The sequence below is a fragment of the Phoenix dactylifera genome, unplaced genomic scaffold, assembly GCF_009389715.1.
Source record: "Phoenix dactylifera cultivar Barhee BC4 unplaced genomic scaffold, palm_55x_up_171113_PBpolish2nd_filt_p 000097F, whole genome shotgun sequence".
Lineage (NCBI taxonomy): Eukaryota > Viridiplantae > Streptophyta > Magnoliopsida > Arecales > Arecaceae > Phoenix > Phoenix dactylifera.
Genome location: NW_024067681.1, coordinates 809636 through 830104, shown reverse-complemented (window position 1 = coordinate 830104; position 20469 = coordinate 809636). Strand labels below are relative to the sequence as shown.

At 41.0% G+C, this 20469-nt stretch overlaps 2 protein-coding genes across 5 annotated transcripts; one reads left to right on the top strand and one right to left on the bottom strand.

Annotated features, from left to right (window-relative positions):
- Positions 1-184: 184 nt before the first annotated feature.
- Positions 185-4050, top strand: LOC120104769. The gene is made up of 3 exons (XM_039116523.1): positions 185-2532; positions 2670-3296; positions 3471-4050. The coding sequence occupies exons 1-3, from the start codon at positions 185-187 to the stop codon at positions 4048-4050; spliced, it is 3555 nt and encodes a 1184-aa protein (XP_038972451.1).
- A 2599-nt stretch (positions 4051-6649) lies between these two features.
- Positions 6650-10470, bottom strand: LOC103718164 (myb family transcription factor MOF1). Of its 4 annotated transcripts, none has more exons than XM_026808880.2 (7): positions 9965-10470; positions 9713-9870; positions 9506-9582; positions 9343-9379; positions 8387-8510; positions 7972-8215; positions 6650-6995 (listed from the first exon to the last, which is right to left on the bottom strand). In XM_026808880.2, the coding sequence occupies exons 2-7, from the start codon at positions 9837-9839 to the stop codon at positions 6684-6686; spliced, it is 921 nt and encodes a 306-aa protein (XP_026664681.1). In that variant the 5' UTR covers positions 9840-9870; positions 9965-10470; the 3' UTR covers positions 6650-6683. The 4 variants fall into 4 exon arrangements, with proteins under 4 accessions (XP_026664681.1, XP_038972421.1, XP_038972420.1 ...); XM_039116493.1 differs by having other exon boundaries at positions 7972-8212; XM_039116492.1 differs by lacking the exon at positions 9965-10470 and having other exon boundaries at positions 9713-9958.
- Positions 10471-20469: the final 9999 nt, after the last annotated feature.

The following is a 20469-nucleotide window of genomic DNA, read 5'->3' as shown; positions in this document are numbered from 1 at the left end:
GTATGCCGGTCAGAGGGGATGCTATGTATCGGGTGTCATGCAGACTGGAGTTAACTAAGAGAAGGCTAAGGAGGTAGAACCGTGAGGAAGTGGGAATATATTTAGGCGGATTGAGGAGTCTGAAGTGGCCATTCTTAGTTTACAATCCCAGGAGGTAGAGGGGAGGGGCTTGGAGGATGAGGAGATGGGGGAGCTTAGGTCACTTTTATCATTACATGACTCTCTTCTGAGGCAGCAGGAGATTTTTTGGAGACAGAAATCACGGATACAGTGGATCCGGGAGGGTGATCGGAACACCAGTTTTTTCCATCAGGCGGTGGTGATCAGGAGACATCGAAATAGGATCAGGGCTATCAGGGATGAGGCTGGGCAGATAGTGGAGGACCCCGACATGATCCAGAGAGTGCTGGAGGGGTTTTTCAGGGCCAGGTGGTCCGAGCAGTTAGGCAGTGGGAGTCCAGAGGGTTTTGTCCCGCCCTCGGCACGTGTGGCAGAGGAGGATACTGTGGCACTGATCAGGCCGGTATCGGAGAGGGAGATTCGGGAGGTTGTGTGGTCTCTTGAGGGGGACAAGGCGCCGAGGCCGGATGGTTTTCCACCGTTGTTCTTTCGGAGGTACTGGATGATAGTAGGACAGGATGTGACGGCAGCCATACAGCAGTACTTTAGCACCGTAGTTATGTCTACAGATTGGCAGAGGACCTTGATCACTCTTATACCGAAGCGACAGGATGCTTCTGAGCCTAGTCACTTCCGCCCGATCAGCCTATGTACTACCATGTACAAGGCGACAGCGAAGTTACTAGCAGTCAGACTGAGGGACATTCTTCCGAGGATTATCAGCCCGGAGCAGGGGGCTTTTGTGGGAGGTCGGAGCATTTCTGATAATGTTCTTATTGTTCAGGAGTTTATGTTTGATCTTCGTAGGGCATCGAGCAGGAGGAGTTTGATGGGGATCAAACTTGATATGGAGAGGGCCTATGATAGGATGAGATGGGACTTTGTACAGCAGTCCTTGCAGGAATTTGGCTTTCATGAGATATGGATTAGATGGGTGATGGGGTGTGTCAGAGCTCCTTCTTTTGCCATCTTGGTGAATGGGACGCCCTCCCGATTTTTCGAGTCTGCCGGGGGATTACGTCAGAGTTGTCCTCTATCTCCCTTACTCTTTATTATATGTGCAGATGCTCTCTCCAGAGCTCTTAGGCAGGCAGTGAGCAACCAGGAGCTGGTTGTTTACAGGCCCGTGCCGGACGCATCACCGACCTCCCATTTGCTTTTTGCCGATGACTGTCTACTTCTAGCCCAGGCTACGAGGCAGGATGCACGGGTCATTCAGAGGATTCTCCGGGACTATTGTTCGGTATCTGGTCAACGGGTCAACTTATCCAAATCAGCAATATGCTTTAGCCCGAAGATCAGAGTGGCGGTGAAGACTTCTATATTGAAGATGTTGGGAGTGGGAGAGCAGGAGGGCATGCTGAGGTACTTGGGTGTGCCACTTTCGGGTCAGCGGTTACACAGCAGGGAGTGTTCCTCTCTTGAGCTCAGTATTAGACACAGATTGGAGGGGTGGCAGATACATTCACTATCCATGATGGGCAGGGTTACCTTGGTACGGTCAGTTCTCTCTTCGATCCCTATTTACTTACTGTCCAATTTCCTTATGCCAGTAGCGACTGTGCGAAATCTTGAGCGGATCTTCAGGAATTTTATCTGGGGAAGGAATGGAGGTAGAGGGGGGATCCATCTGATGGCGTGGGAGGTTGTATGTCAGCCGACCAGGTGTGGAGGATTAGGGGTCCAGTCCCTAGTGATGAGACGGGAGGTTTTGTTGGCTCGACAGGCTGCTAGAGTAGTACTAGAGCCGGATGGTATGTGGGCTGCTTTGATGAGGGCCAAGTATGGTGCTCTAGCGCCTGGGATCCGTGGCGGCCGCCGCCATTCACCGATATGGAGGGAGATTTGCACTATAGTAGGGATGGTGCTACCGGTGATCAGGTGGTCCATTGGGGATGGGCGGTCCGTAGATGTGCTGGAGGACAGCTGGTTGACAGAGCAGCCTATCAGTAGGTTGCTGGTGATGGTGGACACGGCGAGGATAGCTGGGCTTAGGGTCAGAGACCTGATCGAGCTGGAGGGTGGTCGTTGGAGGGAGGAGCTGATTCAGGAGGTGTTTGGGGCGCAGCTGGCAGAGATGGTCCTGGCCCTACCAGTTCCTGCCAGGGAGAGGCCAGACAGACTAGTCTGGGTGCCGACAGGGAGGTCTCAGGTGCGTGCCAGGGATATTCATCAGCTGATGATTAGTGAGCCAGGCCGGCAGATAGAGGGGGGATGGATTTGGAGGATGCGGACTCATCTGCGGGTGTCGCTTTTTATCTGGAAGGTGGCATGGGACTGCTTACCGACCAGGAGTTTATTAGCACGGCGTGGGATGAGGATCACCCAGGGGTGCGAGGTGTGCATAGATACGGAGGAGACTATTGATCATGTTTTATTGCAGTGTCCCAGAGCCAGGGAGATTTGGAGGAGGTCACCGGCCCTATTGCCCCACTCAGTTGAGTCGACACAGGATTTGATTCATTGGTTGAGGGTCTCTATGCGGAGCCCAGTACTGTTGATGCGGGGATTCGTTGGGCATACATGGCTTATCATATATGGTTGGACAGAAATTCTGGCGTGTTTGAAGGTAGAAGATTACCGCCGAGGATGGTGGTGGATAGAGCGATTCGTCATGCGAGGGAGATCATCACAGCTACCGCGAGGTTCTCTTCTGGGATGGCCGGGGACATCTGGGGTACTTCTTCCGCTGTCACAGCGCCCAGGTTCGTCCTTGTTTCTTGGGTACCCCCACCCCCTGGTTATCTCAAAGCGAACTTCGATGGTAGTATGTCGGTGGACGGAGTGGCTGGAGGCGTCGGTTTTGTGATCAGGGATCATCTTGGGAGGATGATAGCAGCTGGTGGTCGTCGCACGCCCGGACTTACTGCTGTTGGGACGGAGTTGCGGGCAGCTTGGGAAGGGATATCCTTTGCCAGGCAGATACTGGGTGCTGAGCGGCTCTGCCTTGAGGGGGACTCCTCTGTGGTGATTGACTGGGCTCGTGGATTGGATAGATATGGTGACGGCCATCCCCTTATCCGTGATATCCGTAGGTTGGCTCAGGAGTTGAGCGATTTTCAGGCTCTACACGTTTTCCGGAAGGCAAACCGTGCAGCTGATTGGGTGGCCTCTTATGTAGCCCGACATTCCGGGGAGATCATTTGGACATCGGTAGGAGGGATACCCCCTACCTTGTACTCTTTTTTTGCTTCTGATATGGCTGGATGTACTCAAGTTAGAGCTATATGAAATGCCGTTTTTACCAAAAAAAAGGCTTTTTTTTTTTCCGTACTGCGAGCTGGGTCCGGACATCGGGTGGAGGGTGAGCCTGCCATCTGACAGGTCTTACTCGATTTTTTTCGTACTAGATGGACGGAGGATGAGGAGGCCAGTGATGGGGACCGCCCTCTGAGGGTGGACGTGGGTATTCGTGACGTTGAGAGTGTATCCCTGACCCGGCCGGTGTCGGCACAGGAGGTACAGGAGGCAGTCTGGGCCTTGGCTGCAGACAAGGCCCCGGGACCTGATGGTTTTTCCCCTTTCTTTTTTCGGCAGTATTGGGGTATTATCCGACCAGCGATGGTGGAGGCTATTCAGTGCTTTTTTACCCAGGCAGCTATGCCTGAGGATTGGAAGGCTACTTTTATCACACTTATACCTAAACGTCAGAATGCGGCTGAGCCTTGTCATTTTAGGCTCATCAGCTTGTGCACAACCTTATACAAGGTTGTGGCAAGAATTATGGTGGGCAGGATGAAGCCCCTCTTGCCTGGTCTTATTAGCCAGGAGCAGGGGGCCTTTGTGGCCGGCAGAAATATTTCCCATAATGTTATGTTGGCCCAGAAAATGATGTGGGATCTCCGACAAGCATCGAAGTGGCACAGCCTGATGGCAGTCAAGCTGGATATGGAGCGGGCTTACGACAGGATCAAGTGGAGTTTTCTTTAGCGGGCGTTGGAGGCGTACGGCTTCCCCAGACAGTGGATCGGTTGGGTTATGGGGTGCGTCCGGGGGTCAAAGTTTTCTATCTTGGTCAACGGCACACCATCACCCTTCTTCGAGTCCACCATAGGGTTACGACAGGAATGTCTCTTATCCATTTGTTTATTATCTGTGCTGATATTTTATCTCGGTCTTTGCAGAGAGTGTGCGCCAGCCGGGAGTTGGAGGCCTATGTCCCAGCCTCGGGGGTTCGCCCTATCTCCCACTTACTTTTTGCTGATGATTGTCTTCTTTTGACCAGGGCACGGATTTCAGAGGCTCAGGTCCTTCGCAGGGTGGTGGCGGACTACTGCGTGGCGTCCAGCCAGAGAGTGAATTTGCTCAAATCTACCATTTCTTTTAGTCCTAGCACGGAGAGCAGAGTCAGACAGAAGATCAGAGGGATACTGCAGATACCGGAGCAGAGGGGGACGCTTACCTACCTAGACGTCCCTATTACTGGCCGGAGGCTACGGGTGGCAGAGTGCTCGGGTTTGGTGCAGCGGGTCCAAAGCAGGCTGGAGGGATGAAGGGCGTCCTCCCTATCCATGATGGGGAGAGTGACACTGGTCAGAGCAGTGCTGAGATCCATACCGGTGTATCTTATGGCCAACATAGTGGTTCCGAAGATGATCCTGTTAAGGATCGAGCGCCTTCTTCGGAGCTTTCTGTGGGGGTCATACGGTGGAGGTCACGGAGTGCACCTGGTGGCTTGGGAGCAGATTTGTCGTCCTACTAGTGAGGGTGGTCTAGGGGTGCAGTCCCTCATAGAGAAGCGCGAGGCGTTCATTGCTCGGCATGCGGCTCGGTTCATGTTAAAGCCACACGGCCTCTGGAGTCAGGTGATGGCAGCCAAATATGGTCGAGGGGCTGCAGGGGTGGCACAGAGGGGTCATCGAGTCTCTTTCATGTGGCATGAGATCGGAAGGTACCTGCCGTCAGTATCGGCACACATCAGGTGTTTGATTGGCGATGGCCGGAGTATTGATGTGACCAGCGATTCATGGGTGGACTCCCTATCCCTGAGCTGTTGGCCGACTATGGTCGACACAGAGGCAGTGGAGGGGCTACGGGTGTGTGACCTCCTAGCACCACGAGGGGCAGAGTGGGATGAGGCCAGACTCAGGCTATTGTTCGGGGTACACCTAGCTGCGAGGATTCGGTCCCTTCCATTACCAGGATGCGGAGGGCCAGATGTCAGGGTGTGGGGCACCTCGAGCCGGGCCAGTGTTAGGCTGGGAGATCTCACCCATGTTATTCAGCCGGAGTACGAGCCGGGGCCGGATTGCACTTGGATTTGGAGGTCCGGACTTCACCCGAGGGTAGCTCTCTTCCTATGGAAGGTGTTCTGGGACCGCCTTCCTACGAGAGCAGTGCTGAGCAGGCGTAGCTGGGGGGTCCCGGCTGAGTGCGGGACGTGTGGAGCTGAGGAGTCAGTGGACCACGTGCTCTTCCAGTGTACATGGGCGAGGTCGACATGGCAGTGGACTGGAATCCCGCAGGGGGCCCGAAGTGCACGGCTACGTTTTCTTAGGGTGATACGGCAGTGGTTAGCCAGTTCACGGACTCGCGAGGAGGGCATCAGAGCTACTTGCACAGCACTTCAGATTTGGCTGGCCAGGAACGCCCATACTCTCGGCGAGCGTAGGGTGTCACCGAGGTTTGTGGCAGAGTTTGCTCGAGCACAGGCCATGGAGATCAGACCCACCTCTTATACAGACAGACCTTTGACAGCTTGGAACACCTGAGGTTCCTCCCTTGGCAGCTCCTCAGATGGTGTTTTTCACCTGGGAGCCCCCACCCCCAAGCTTCCTCAAGGTCAACTTCGATGGGTCGGTTTTGGACGGCGGCACGCGGGGCGGTGCAGGCTTTATCATACGGGGCCCGCATTTCAAGGCAGTGGTCGCAGGAGGCTGCCAGTTGTTTGATACATCGGTTCCCGGAGCAGAGCTGCGTACAGCCTGGGCGGATCTTCGACATGCGCGGGTAGTACTGCGGGCCAGCTCGATTATTTTGGAGGGTGACTCGGCCATTGTCGTCAAAGTGGATTCAGAGGGGATTGGGGGGTGAGGGCACAGACCACCCTTTGATTCGCGACATTGTGATGATGATGAGAGATGGGGGGGCCATCCAGGCCAAGCATATATTCAGGGAGGCCAATGGGGCAGCCGATTGGGTGGCTGCCTATGCAGCCCACCACTCGGGGTATGCCCTCTGGTAGGGGGAGGGGGAGTTGCCATTGGCACTCCATGAGTTATTGTATTTTGATCTTATTGGGTGTATTCGTATCCGTACTATATGAAGCACCCGTATTCAGCAAAAAAAAAAAAGGCTTTTTTTTCACCTCCATAGAGGACTAGGCATGGAAAATATTTTACTTGATAAGACTTAATTAGCAGCTCTTACTAATGCATCCATTATACCAAGTACATATGAAGTGTCATGGAGGTAATAGGTATGATGATAAGATACCAAAGCCAACAAAATAAAAAGAAACATTGGCTACAACTCAATTCTCTCCCCTCCCCTCCCCCCCCCCCCCCCCCCCCCCCCTCCAAAAAAAAAAAAAAAGTAAAGAGAAGAGATTTACAAAGTCCAAGCTAAGAACCACAGATGGACATGGAGAGATCTAAATTGATTCTGGGACCTTCTGAGTAACCTGAACACTCACTGAAGTTTCTCCTCGAAGACGAAGAGATTGTGCCACTGCTTTCACTTGCTGAGGGTGTATTACTCCTGTGGGTTGGGTGCAATGTCAAGGATAGTGATAGTGAGCAGTCATCAACCTCCTCCCTCTCCTCTGAACACTCCTCGAATAATAGGGACACATATGATCGACATCCCTTCTCGAAGCTCCCCTCGGACTTGAGCTTCCCTGCAGAGATAAGATTCTGGTCGCTTGGTTTGCTGCTCTGCGGTCAATAAAGAGAGAAGATGAGTTTGTTTGATGTCTCATTTTAGAAGAACATGCTGCAGCTCACGCAACCATGCAGATAAGTTAAGCATTGAATTGTATTAAATATGCCTGATCTCAAAGGCTTCTCTTAAATAAAGCCGTAGTTTTAAGTTCTTTAACCAAAAAGTTCAACCATTACTCACTCAAATTAATGCATTAGTCAAAGTAGAGGGAACTTCACTAGGGTCATCCAAATGCCACCATTTCCTCACTAATTAAACTTTAGATAGGGTTGCAACAATAAACAAATGTAAACAATTATCTGTTAACAAGTGGACATAAGTTTGATATAATAATCAAATTACATAGAGTCTCACCCATTCTTTGAGAGGCAGCAACCTAACTATCAAGAAGATACTATTTGATCAACCAATGGTCTTAAAAGTCTATTCAAATAGCCAGTATAACTCCAATATCTTCTGAGTATAGATCAAAGATCTGAATAAAGAGGTTGCCCATTGCAGCCCTTTTTTGTCAGCAACAAATGCCAAATATACTAGTGTAGCTCTACTATTGATTCCTCTGCGGCTACATGGCTGCATCTCATTGATCCAGAGTGATACATGGGAATGTGTGGGGATAGGGTGCAATACAATGTTTAGGAAGCTGGTCAAGCATTCAAATTGATAAAATAAGGATGAAATAAGAAGGAATATTCATGTCATGAAACATGTAAACATAAATGCACATGCATGGGGCACGCTCTTAAAGTTAGGAAGGCCGGGCTCCATGCAATCTTTCAATATCAAACCTAATCTTAGAAACGCTTAAAAAAAAGGTTGGTCAAAGGAGGAGATTAGAAGAGTTAAAGAAGAAAAGAACACAAGGCACCTAAAAGTAGCTGAGGACACTCAAGAGGGAGAGAGAAAAGTTGGAAAGGGAGAAGAAGAACAGGGTGCAAGGGTGGTTTCTTTTATCACTTTTTGCTGTACCTTTAAAGGGCCAGATTCTTCCACCATATATCCCAACAATTTGAGCTTGGAAGGGTGGTGATCTGCCAATAAGCCAGTCTCCGCAGCATCTTTCTGCCACCTGAAGCCCTCCTCCTTTATTCCCCTCCCCACAGCCATGGCTTGCATGTAATCATCAAAGCAGTACGGGAAGGTGACTGCCTCGCTGATTCCTTGGCTGCATTGCAAGCTTTTGGAGGTGGCTTGTGTCTCCATTCGAGCCCTGCTAATAAAATAAGCAAAAGAAGTGGGGAGAGATTAGCAAAAGGTGAGGAAAAAGTGAGGGAGAAAAGAAGATGGGGGTCATCTTTATATGTTCCTAATGTGACCGATATTATTTGAAGTGCATAAAGATAGATAGCTAGCCAACTTTTTCAGAGGAGGATGTGGGAAGTACCCGAACTGGGACTGGAATTCCTTGGTGGTGGGCTTTGAAGGAGGGGAGGAGCCATCATCATCTCGCTCATCAGCACCACCATCATTGGCTTCACATGTGTGCTTTCTTGCTTGCAATTCTGATGCTGAACAAGAAGATTGATCCATGGAACAAGCCTTTTCTTAGACTCAACTCTATGTTATGAAAGCATAAGAATAGAAACTGTATGGTAGAGAGAACAGAAGTTTTGAGGTTTTCTGAGGCGATTCATCATTAAAAATTGAATTTATTGTGAAAAAGAGTCAAAAAGAAAGAAAAAGAAGATGTGAGTTACTTAAGATGCATGCCAGGCAAACCATGTAAAAGATATGAGTTTTTTTGAACTTCACACCCTTTTCTTTTAGCTATTTTATTGATAGCTCCCGGTTCATGCATTCTGAAAGGCGACCAGAACCAATTAAATAAATAAAGATGTCACCTTCTAGTTCGAGGGGAATTACTGTAAATGGTGCAGCTCAACAAAAAGTCTGGCTTCCTATTCTGTACTGTTTTTGGCTAAGAAACTGTCTTAATACTAAGAAAGAGTAAATAAAAATCGAAAGCAAACTCTAGTATCAAAGCTGATCCACATGAGGGAAGTAAAAAAAAAAAAAAGGATGCTGCATCAACTTAATGAGTAAGTATCTTTAGATAAGTCATATGAAGGAGTACCAATGGTAAAAAATAAGCCACAAATTTTAGAGAGAGAAAAAAAGGAAAAAAATATAAAAACAACAAGAACCTCTACCAACAAGGCTTCTCAAATGGCAAAAGATGAATACTGCATCAACTTGAAGGTTAATTGATAGAGAGAGCTTTCTTAACATAAGATAAATAATCTTAAAAAAATGGATATGGATTTCTGTTTGAAGGGAAGAAGCATTTTGGCAGGAATAATTTTTGGTGGACAGAAGAGCAGAGATAAAAACCATATATACCTTGCCTGCCCATGTCATTCCTCATGCTTCTGTACATCTGATTAAAACCATACCATCCATCTGTCAGCCAAACTTCCCCAAAAAAACACAAAAAAAGAGAAAGAGAGACAACAATATGACCATGGATAAATCTGAACCAAGTTTCAAAACAGCATAGCCATACCTGGAGATGACTTTTAACATGGGATATTGTGAGTCCTCTAACATTCATGAGCTGCAGGACAAGCTTAGGTGTAGCCTCTAGAATAATAGAGGAAATAAGCAATGAGATTACAAAACAAAAGTAACAACTATAAGCAGTAACACAGAGAGGAAAGACAAATAAAAATAAAGGCAAAGCACAAAGGTTTCGAATGGAAAAGGTACCAACTTTCCTGTCCTCCAAGCCTTTCAATGGCACGAACAAAGCAGTGATGGAGGTCAGGGGTCCATCTCAAGCGAGGCACCTTGGATCTGATGTACTGCCTCACACCTCCATTTCTTCCACAGTTCCCCATCTCGATCTCTTTCTCCTCCTCCTCTTCCCTTCTTCAAATGGGCATTATTCTCTTCAGCAACTATAAATATATCCAGTAAAGTAGATGAACTAAGCCGAAGGAGCGAGGAAAGAAACCAAACAGACCTTTCTGGAAGTCTTAATAGCCAAACTCTATCCAGTTCCTTGTCCCAAAGAACCTTTCTTTCTCTTCTCTATCACGCGTCTTCCCAAAGAGAGAGTCTCCCACCGGTCCCAGGGACTTATCTATGGCTGTCTCTGTCGAGAAAACCCTTCTTTGCCTCCTCTAATACCCCTCCAAAACCCTGCCTTTCTGCTTCTCTATCAGTTTCCACCGCGTTTTCTCTCTAGAGCTCTTACCTCCGCGTTCCTTCACACGAGGATAAAACGAAAAAAAGCTCTGACCTTTGCGTTAGTCTGTTACTTGGGGTCCTCTAAATATCGTTGGGACTGTCTAGGATTAACTTAACACTTGGAGGCCACGGATCACGAGAGGAAGCCATCATTAAGAGGAGTTAATGACTGGAGAAAGAGAGGAAGTGGGCAGAGATAAGAGAGAGAGAAAGAAGACTAGAGACAAAGGAGAGATGACAAATTCCTCTGCTGCGCTTTTCTGATATACTCCTGAAAAATCCAGTATAAAAAGGAAAAGAAATATCATATATCATCACCTTCTTGACATAATTATAATTATTGCGCTTGGGTAGAGCTTTTGACTCACAGCAAAAAATAGAGAGAGAAAGTGGGAGTTGTAAGAAAGAGAGAGAGAGAGTTTTGGGCTGCCAACTCTAGAGGTATGATCACAAGAAAACGGCTATAGAATCGCTGAGCACACGATTTCTTTACTCCCCTTCTGCCACACTTTCTTAACTTAAATAACTACTATTACTATATTACTATTTAGTACCTACTGCTATAAAATAATTCAATAGAATATATAGATGTAAGAGAGAGAAAGACCATTGAGTTTTTACTAACTCACAGATAAGTAATAATAGCCCTCTTTTCTCTCTAAGAAGATTTGAATGGCATGGAGAATATATTATTGTTTAAAGATGCATGAGTCAAAACATACGTCTCCCATCTCATCCCTCTGTATTCTTTCCTGTCACAAAGTCTAAACTTCTTGGGTAGGCGCGCAAGAGGACAAAGACCATGAGGTTTTAACTGTAAGTCCTTAGGATCCTAAAAACAAGCCTTGGGTTTAGCCCATAATACGTATATAATTCATGTGGTGTTTTTCCAGGGGAGTTGGCCTTTTCAAATCAATCACAGCAGTGCCTGCCTTTTAAAAAAACCAAGAGACCATAAAAACCAAGGTGGAGATGGGGTTGTGCTGGAGAAAAGGGTCCAAGGAAGCAGAGGAGAACAAAACAAACAAGAAAAATAGGCCCTTTCTTCTTCTGTAGGTGTAATTATATTTGAAAACTTTAGAGGGGAAGTCAGTCAGCTGGCTGGCTGCCACTGAAAATTCCTCCTGCCTCATGTACAAAAAAAAAAAAAAAAAAAAAAACTCCTGCTTCCATGCAGAATTGGGCAGACCTAATAAAGGGTGTGTGTCATGGCATTTGTAAATGCCTTGGACTTTGCAGATAGAGGAGGCCACCTTCCCTTTTGTTGATTATTTTTTTATTAGTTTTGCTTACTAGGGAAGCAAAGGAGACTTAGTCCTACTCTAGATGTCCTTAGACTTTAAACATGCTTTCCCACTGTAGCTTTGCCCTTTTTCTCCCTTTCCTTTCCTTTCTTCGGAGACCATGATGTCTTTATCTTGGTTAAAGTTCATATTATTTGTAAGTAATTGACTAGGAAAGAGGTCATGAATGACCCCAAGTTCAAACTTCAATCATAGTTGTAGATATAGAGGGCATAGCGGGTATAATATGAGTTAAATGCATGAGAAAGTTCAAGTGAGTTATCAAGTCTCTTGCAAAACCATGTAATTTTATCGCTTTATGGGAAAAGTATAAAGAAAACAATGGACGGACTCAAGGAAAAAGAAACACTAGTCGTACGGTACGCAAATTGCATTCTTAATTTATTACGTGATTTGAAATCTCATTAGTTAATTGACAATCAAGAAACTTGAAGGATCCCTTGGGTTTGTGAACAAGCAAAATTGAAAGTAGGGAAGAGCTATTATAGTTTTTGTTGAATTATTTTTTAAAAAATATTGAATAATTACTTTAAAGAATTAAAAAGGATTAAATGATAGTTTTGTGCTGAAAATAATTTATGATAATATTCACTTGAAATAATTTTATTTAGTATACCTACTCCTTGTTTATACTTTTTTTTTTCAAAAAAAGTATTTTGTTCTGGCATGCAAAAGATGTGAGGCTTGAAATAAATCTTATATATATCAAATAATTTTTTGAAAAAGAAGTACAACTCAGAAAGAGTTATATAAATCAATTTACTTATGGCAAACATGATTATTCTATGAGAAAGTTATCATAGATAATTTCTTGACATGTATGCAGTATTGTATCAACAAAAAAATCCCCGTAAAAGTTATTTCAAAAGCTTTAGTCGATCACAAACTAGAATAATTGTCATCAAAATAAATAAAAAATATTCACTTTATAACTATTTTCATATACATAATTTCTATTATTGTTATTTTTATTTATTTATTTATTTATTTATTTATACCTATTTGGGGTGGGCGTGGTTCTCCACGTATTGACACTCATAATTTTTACCGTGGGAAGATCAAGAATTTTTGGACCCTCCATTGCATCGGGTGACCGAGTATGCTCCCGGCAGTTCATTCATTTGACCATAAGACTAGAGCGACTTTTTATTCCGCAATATTTTTTTCATAAATTACTTCGTCTTGATAATACGAAGCAATAAGTTGGTTATTATTTTATATGGTTACTAAGTTCATAGTAGGGATTAATTTTTTTTTTTTTATTTTTAATCTCAACCCTAAGTTGGCCACATTTACATCTGTTGTGTGTGATCCGCCGTTGTACCAAAAAAAAAAAAATTACGGTCAAAATGTGAGTAAATCTTCTTGAAAAAGCTTAATAGGATGCAACATTGGGAGCAAGATGGAAGATAAAGAAGGAAGTAACTGCGAATTTACCTCTCCTCCTTGCAATAGCCCAAAAGAGGGGCAGTGTAGGAGCAATAGAATGGAAATAGACTGAATAGGGCGTACCCCTCTAAAGCTCTCCCTTTCAAAAAAGTGGGTACGAACGAAGACGGTGTGGATGCACCCACCCTATTACTATGTGCTCCCTCATAGGCATTGTGGTGACTTGGATGTCACCCCCGGCTTTTAACTACGAGTTCGAATCCCATCACCACCCCGGTAAGAAACTCACGAGGACATGACGGTCGGGCACCAACGAAGACATCGAGGGCTGCAATCATGTGAGGTTGGATTAGATATAGATCTAAACTCCATTGATTCGGATTTGACTTACTTATTTAAATAGGTCAAAATTCTGAATCCAAATCTAGATAATCTAACCTGACCTATAATAGCTTGAATTAAGCTAAATAGATTTAATGGTTAAGCATTACTATAGTTCATGTTGGTCGCATACCAACCAACATCTTCGATCCGCTTCCTCTACTAATTTCTATGTATACATATTAAGCATAATTCTATACAAAACAAAGTAGAAGCCTACGTAGAGATACGGAGGATTGAACAAAAAATGGGAGCTAGAGAATGGACTAGGTGTTCCGTTTTCTTTCTAGTTTCTAACTAGTAGGATATACGATGCAAGATAGGAAATGAAAAGTAATATGATTTTTATAAATGGATACTAGAAGGAAAATATGTAGAAAATACTCTATAAAATTTTTGTTAACTTGTTGAGAAGCCAAAGGGGCTCATCCATAAGAAGTTTGACGAGAATGGGACTATAACATGAATAATTTCTCCTTCTAATAGTCATCATCTAATCTCTATTGATTGAAATTTTGTTCCCACTACTCCATTTCAATGGCCATTAATTTTTTGTTAGCTTCACAGTCATATATATACTTGAGCATAATCGTGTGCAAAGTAAATATACGCATAAAACAAGCACAACCTTATGCGAGATAGATGTATTTGTGTGTGAAATATTAGTTGGATATTGCTTAATCAAAAAGTGACTAGTCCAGCAATGATAAGATAATATAATATAATATTCTACTGAATTTGTTTCTCATTTAATCCCAAAGGATTGTGTATATACATCAAATTCATACCTTTAGATTTTTAAGACTACTATAGAAAGGACTTGTCCTACTGGTCATACCCCTCTACTTAGAATTGCAAGTGGGTCGATTTAGGTAGGATCCACACAATATGTGCAACTAAGTTGAATGAGAAAAATTGAGATCAAATTCAGCTTCAAATTCATCAAAAATAGTAAGCTCCAAAATCGCATCCAAACTTGATTAATAATTGGATTCAATTTTGATTCGAGTACTTTCAGGCTTAATTTAATGCATGACTTTAGTGACCAACTTCCCAAAGGTTAATAAGGCGGTTTCTATTTTATATGGTGTGGGATCTAAAATGCATTCTCCAAACATTCTTTTGAAGAATGATTCATATCGGGAGCATGACAAAAGAAAGATTCTTCTTTAGCCAATAACACAACATGAATAAAAAGTTTATTGTACCTTACTTACTGTTTGTTGCCATGCAAGAGAGCCTCAGCCGCTATGCTTGAATCATCACGAGATATACTTTGGATCGAAGGTGGGAAAGAGAAATTGATGAAGAATCCAGGAAGAGTAGCAAAGGAACATGATGAGCAAATTGTCATCTCGAGGTGTTATTCTGTTTAGATTATGTAAGAAAATAACATGATATGGGAAGTGAATGATTGATTTAAAAAAAAAAACAATATTCAATGGTGAATGATTGATATGGGTGTTATTCTGTTTAAATCTCTATATATGTTTGTTTCTTTGTAACATAATCAAAATTTAAATATAGGTTAGGATTAATTTGGGACTACAATATCAATGGTGAGAGCTTAAGGAGTATGCATGAGAAAAAGGTATAAGTCTAAATATGAAGAAAAGGATTGACACAAATCATGTATCTAATTTCTTTATATTTCTATATTTACACATACTACATATATACAGTTTATTTTTAGTATCTTTGTTATTGGATTTTTAGATTGAGATATAGTTAAATCGAAGTTTGATTCTATAAGAAATCTTTACATCGTACCTCCACTTAGCAACTAGAGGTCCTAAGTTCGATTATAGGGTATTGCGTCTCTAAAAATCTGAACGTGAATAACTAGTAGTGCATACCCTCTTCTTTGAAGAAAATAATCCATCAACTCCATTATACATGATAAATAAAATATTATCTAATTATTGATATTTTTCTACAAAGATTGTTGCATATTCGTGGATGCTAAGTTAATAGGAGTGTAATGCAGCCAAGCTTGATTGATCTTCGATCTGATCAAGCTTAGTTCGAAACTAATTTTGTTTGATCGGTCTACCATTAGTTTGAGCTCAAGCGAAAATGAGCTCACTTGATTAGCTTGATAATCCTAACTTGGAGCTGAAATCAACTCAATATTGAATCAAGCTTGGTTCAATGTAGAATAAATTCTTGATTTGAGCTCAATTTCAAGCTTTGTTCAAGCCTAAATTAATGCTTATATGATTCTAAGAATAAATAAATTACAATAATTAAATTACTAATACAATCATACATAGTTATATAATGCACAATATCTATATTAACTATATTATTAAATGAGAGTGAAATAGCCCTTGTTCATCTTTTCACAAATATTTGCAGAAAAACAATATGATTAAGGAGTTAATTCCATGTATGCCTCTAGTTATTTTCTATTTCTCATCTGCATAGTTTCTCCTAAGTTTCAATTTCTCCTATGTATCCCAAACTAGCTGGACTCTATTTTCTTGTTTAAAAAAACTTCATCTATCTCTTATAACATCTCCAACCAAATGGACTTTTTTTTCCAAAAAAAAAAATAATATATATCTTACTCTTTATTTCATCCACATATTATTTCCCTTATTTTCTATTTTTTGATTTTTTTAATTTATTTATCTTTGTAATGTCCATTACATTTGTTCATTTCTAGTAATACAAGTTTTATTGAGCTAAGCATGATTAAGCCGGATAAATTCTGGCTTGGCTCAAAATTAATTAGTTTTAAGCTTGTCTTGCTAATTTGAGTTTGATTTGTTCATCTTTAAATTGAGCTTGATTTGAGCTTTTCTTGAGTTAAGTTGGAGCTAAGCTCAAGCTGTTTGATTTATTGAAAACTCTGCATGTTAAGCAAGAAAAAGCTCATAGTTCTTTTTCAGAGAAAAGGGAGAACCACTTTGAAATATGGTTAATGAGCCGTAGATTTTTGAGGATGCACCATCCGGCACCAAACCTAAAACTTTTGATTGCTAAGCAATTAGATGTAACCATTATGGTAGGTCTTAGTTTATATATAATACTTCCTAGGTTTAATTAAAATAACAAAAAATAATGTAATCAAAAGATATTTTTAAACAACAGTAATCCTTATTTCCAATTACAAAGAATTGAGTTAATTTAAAAAGAATAATAAGATATACGACAAATATATGTTATTGTCCAAGTAATAAATTTGATAGCTACCAAGTTAGAAGTTTGCTTTAAAAACATGACTTAGTCAACCATGCCTTAGCTTTCAATCTCAAGATCATTTGACAAATCTCCCAAAACCTTTATCAATTTAATAAGTTAACAGTTTGTCCAATGGTGTACTTACGTATATATAGTAAAGAGAAGATGTACAATAGTCTATTGATGGATTGAAAGCAATGAAGCAACAGTAGCTTAAGACTTCAAACACAACCATGGTTAAGTACATGGATTCAATTGTTGCACGGATCCAAATTCTTGGAATCCCACCCGGTTCCGATCTTGCCTTGAATAGCCGAGATTTATTATTCGTGACAGAATTTATGAATCGTACGGCGAGCAGCTGCTGAAAATTTTTCCAAGAGGCCATTTAATTGATTTAACGTGTCCCATAAGGAAGGGTGACCGGATTTATCCGGATAAGGAGGCTACCGAGGAATGGCACGTTAAAAGTTAGAAAACTTCATCGATGGAGGAGTCGTCAAAAGACATCACCATAGTAACATATAAATTTACAAAAATTAAAATACAAGCGTATCTGCAAACGCACTAGGTAGCTCTTTTTTTCTAACTTAAAGAATGCCTCTTGAATGGCCGCATATGAGGTTATCTAAATAAATAAATAAATATTTTTTATAAATTAATAAAAAAATAATAATAATAATAATAATATTTTTTATATTATCGTGAAAATTTCTTCATTGTCTTTGTATTTTGGGGGCTCTCATCTTCTGGCCATATCAATGTAAACTTCGATGGTAGTGCTTGTGGCGATAGTGTCAGGGCAGGAATGAGATTTGTGATCAAAAGTTACGATACTAGGCTGAGGACTGTCAACCACACAAACAGAGCTTAGGGCAGTTATGCTGGACAAGTTCTAGGGGCAGAATGAATCATCCTTGAGGATGACTTCGCCCGGGTGATCGAGAGGCTATAAGGTGGGAGCGGGGGATGAGCACTCTCCGTTATGTAATTTACTTTGGTTGGTGGAGTATAGAAATTTTTAAATAATATATATATATATATGTACCGAAAAATGAATAGCACAGCTGACAAAAATATCTATGGCCTCCTCTGTACTCAGGTAAGGTTGGTAGGGAAGTTCTTGTACCAAAATAATAAAAAAAAAAAGAAAAAAAATCTCTTTGTCGCCATTTATGCTGGGGTTGCCAGAAGGAATGATGGGAATTCCTGCAGAGGGAATAATGGTGGCAAGGACATGAGCTAGCCCTCCTAAAAGATTTAAACGTTCGTAATTATTCTCTCTCTTAAATATTTATTTCCTATAAGTTTTTGGAAAATAAAAAATTCAGAGATAGGACTTGGAGGACGCAGAATATTTTGGCGTGCACCGAACGGTGTGCATTGATTTACCACCGAATGTTTGGCTTTCTCTGTAAACACTATTGTCTATTTACTTTCTCTTTCTTGATTGACGTTGTAAAAATAAACAGAGGAAAACAATGACGTAGACTACGTGCAAGGGAGCAGGGTGAGAGCCTGCCGAGGGTCAAAAATGGAGGAAATCCGGTATTGACCGTTCATTGCAGTGGCTCGAGAAAGGCAGGAAATTTCTGTGGTTGATTTCCTTGGGGAATCTCGGATGCTTTTGACGTTTCACAAATATGGTAGGAGGAATTTGGTGCGTTTCTTCTTTGGTCGCAGCAAGATACAGGAAGAGAAAGGTGGAGTTAAGGCCAGGTTTGTTTGGAGTGGAGATAGAACTGTAGCAGTTGTTTACATTTATGAGCTCTTTTATTCTATTTGTTTTGAATGGCCAAATTTGAAAAGCCTCTAGATGCTCAGATAAGTTAGTTATGCATTGGATGCATATATTGGACCGATTTTAATAGAATAATACTAGGATAGTTTGATATTGTGATATAATAGTATACTAAAATATGATTTATTCATAGTAACATAGTATTATCATAATATTAGAATAATATAATATAAAAATATATTATGATATTATTATAATAGTAATGCAATATAATATAATATAGTGTATCTATTATTAGTTAATAATTATAAATCATGTTTAATAAAAAGTATTGCAACAATTATTATTATGTATTAATATATTATTACATAGTATAATGATGTTACAATATATGAATGCTTTTTTCTTATTTTAGTATAATATTATAATAGTATTATATTATAATATTAATTTATATTACTATAATATAGTATAAAGTATTATTAATTTATATTTTTTATTTTTTATTTTAATCTAAATATTATAATAAAAATGTAATTAATTTGGTAAGGGTATTTTGGTCATAGAAATAGCTTTCCAACATGTTTCAAAAAGCACTTTTGGCGAGAAGCTCTAAATTGAAACTTTGAAATTTTTTCAATTGCTAGGAGGACTAGAAAGTTATTTTAATTTTTTTTTTACCAAATATCTATATATCATCAAGAAATATCTTTTTGGGCTTAGAAAGCACTTTTGATTCCTCCAAAAATAATCCCAAATGGAGTCTTAGGCCATTAGCTGGAGGAGTATTATGTTACGGATTGACTGCCCCCAAGCTTAGGCTATTGGCTGGAGGACTGCCTAAGCTTCAAACTTATGTGGCACCACCTATTTATCGATATGGGATTATGACCTTCTCCCTCACTCAATCTCGTGATACCCTCTTTTGGCTCCACCACTCCTTGGAGATAAGGAGGCAAAACCTTCGCCTAACTTACCTTGACCTTGGTATCTTTGGTGATGGACCACATGGTGTGTCGAGCTATGGCATACTGGGCTAGGCTTTGATACCACCTACAACAATCTCATAATCCAAAAGCTTAAACTATTTGATGGTGGGCTGACCAAGATTATAAGCATATATGATGCCTCCAATCTATTTGATGTGGGTTGACGACAACTAGCATTGTTGATTGTGGATGGTAGTTAGAAAAAACTTGGGCAAAGTTATTGCTTAAGAGAGGCTGAGAGCTAGGAGAGGGATTAGGCGAAATAGACCCTAACCCTCGCTTAAACCCCATCTCACTCTAAACTTGTATATTATATATATATATATATATATATATATATATATATATATATATATGCATATATATAAATATTATATAATATTGTCTAAGCATCCCTCTATTTGCTTCTAAACCTAGGGAAAAAGGATTTTTGATTTTATGATTGACAAGATGGAGAAATGGTGAAGCAGATGGAAACAGAAATGCTTATCTATGGCTAGACGAGTCACATTGATAAAAGCAGTGCTCAATTCTATACCCATATACTTTTTAGCCAATGTCACGGCATGACTAGAAGAATTGTATAAAATATGTGAATTTATCCAATTGAGCCATTATTTTTGAAAAGAAAAATCTCTAGAGAAACCACTTCTCCATTTTTGAATCGAAAGAGCAAAGTTTCTCCTAAATTAGGAATGTCATTTTGTATCCACTCTCTGCTTTAATACTAGTAAGGGATAACTGACTTCAATGAGTTTTCTAAACTAAAAGACATATTTTCTTTCTCTCGATTTTTCTGTACCAATCTTCCATCAGATATTTGGTATTTTTCTTTTCGCTAATTGGTTTCTTTATGCCTCCAATTTATCCAATAAATTCTTCCAATTTTAAATCATTTAGTGCGAGTCCTTCATTCAATAAATTTGTGGTAACTCTAAAAAAAAAAATAATGCAAAACTTCACTATAAAATTTTATACATTTAGATGCAAAAAAAATTGTTGCTAAAAAATAAATTTCATCATCCAAAGATTTGACCAAAAAAAAAAAAAACTTTGTCATTAGGTTTGTAGCCAATGCCCCATCAATAAAAATCATCTATGATGAAAATAGTAATTCATCATAAAATATTCAACATTTTGTGATGAAATGAATGTTGGTGCTAATACTTGCATAACTCGTGACAATCTAATTCATCACTAAGAAAGTAAACAACATTGTCTAAACATCCATTTTGTCACAAAAAATCAACTCTAAGGGTCGTGTATGCTATTTTTTTGCTACAAAAGT

Coding starts and splice junctions, on each gene's coding strand:
- LOC120104769 (XM_039116523.1), top strand. CDS start 185: ATGGGGGAGCTTAGGTCACTTTTATCATTACATGACTCTCTTCTGAGG. Junction 2,533..2,669: donor GCCAGGGAGATTTGGAGGAG/GTCACCGGCCCT, acceptor ATGGTTGGACAG/AAATTCTGGCGTGTTTGAAG. Junction 3,297..3,470: donor GGAGGGATACCCCCTACCTT/GTACTCTTTTTT, acceptor TTTTCGTACTAG/ATGGACGGAGGATGAGGAGG.
- LOC103718164 (XM_026808880.2), bottom strand. CDS start 9,839: ATGGGGAACTGTGGAAGAAATGGAGGTGTGAGGCAGTACATCAGATCC. Junction 8,511..9,342: donor GAATGACATGGGCAGGCAAG/GTATATATGGTT, acceptor CTTCTTGTTCAG/CATCAGAATTGCAAGCAAGA. Junction 8,216..8,386: donor GAATTCCAGTCCCAGTTCGG/GTACTTCCCACA, acceptor TTATTTTATTAG/CAGGGCTCGAATGGAGACAC.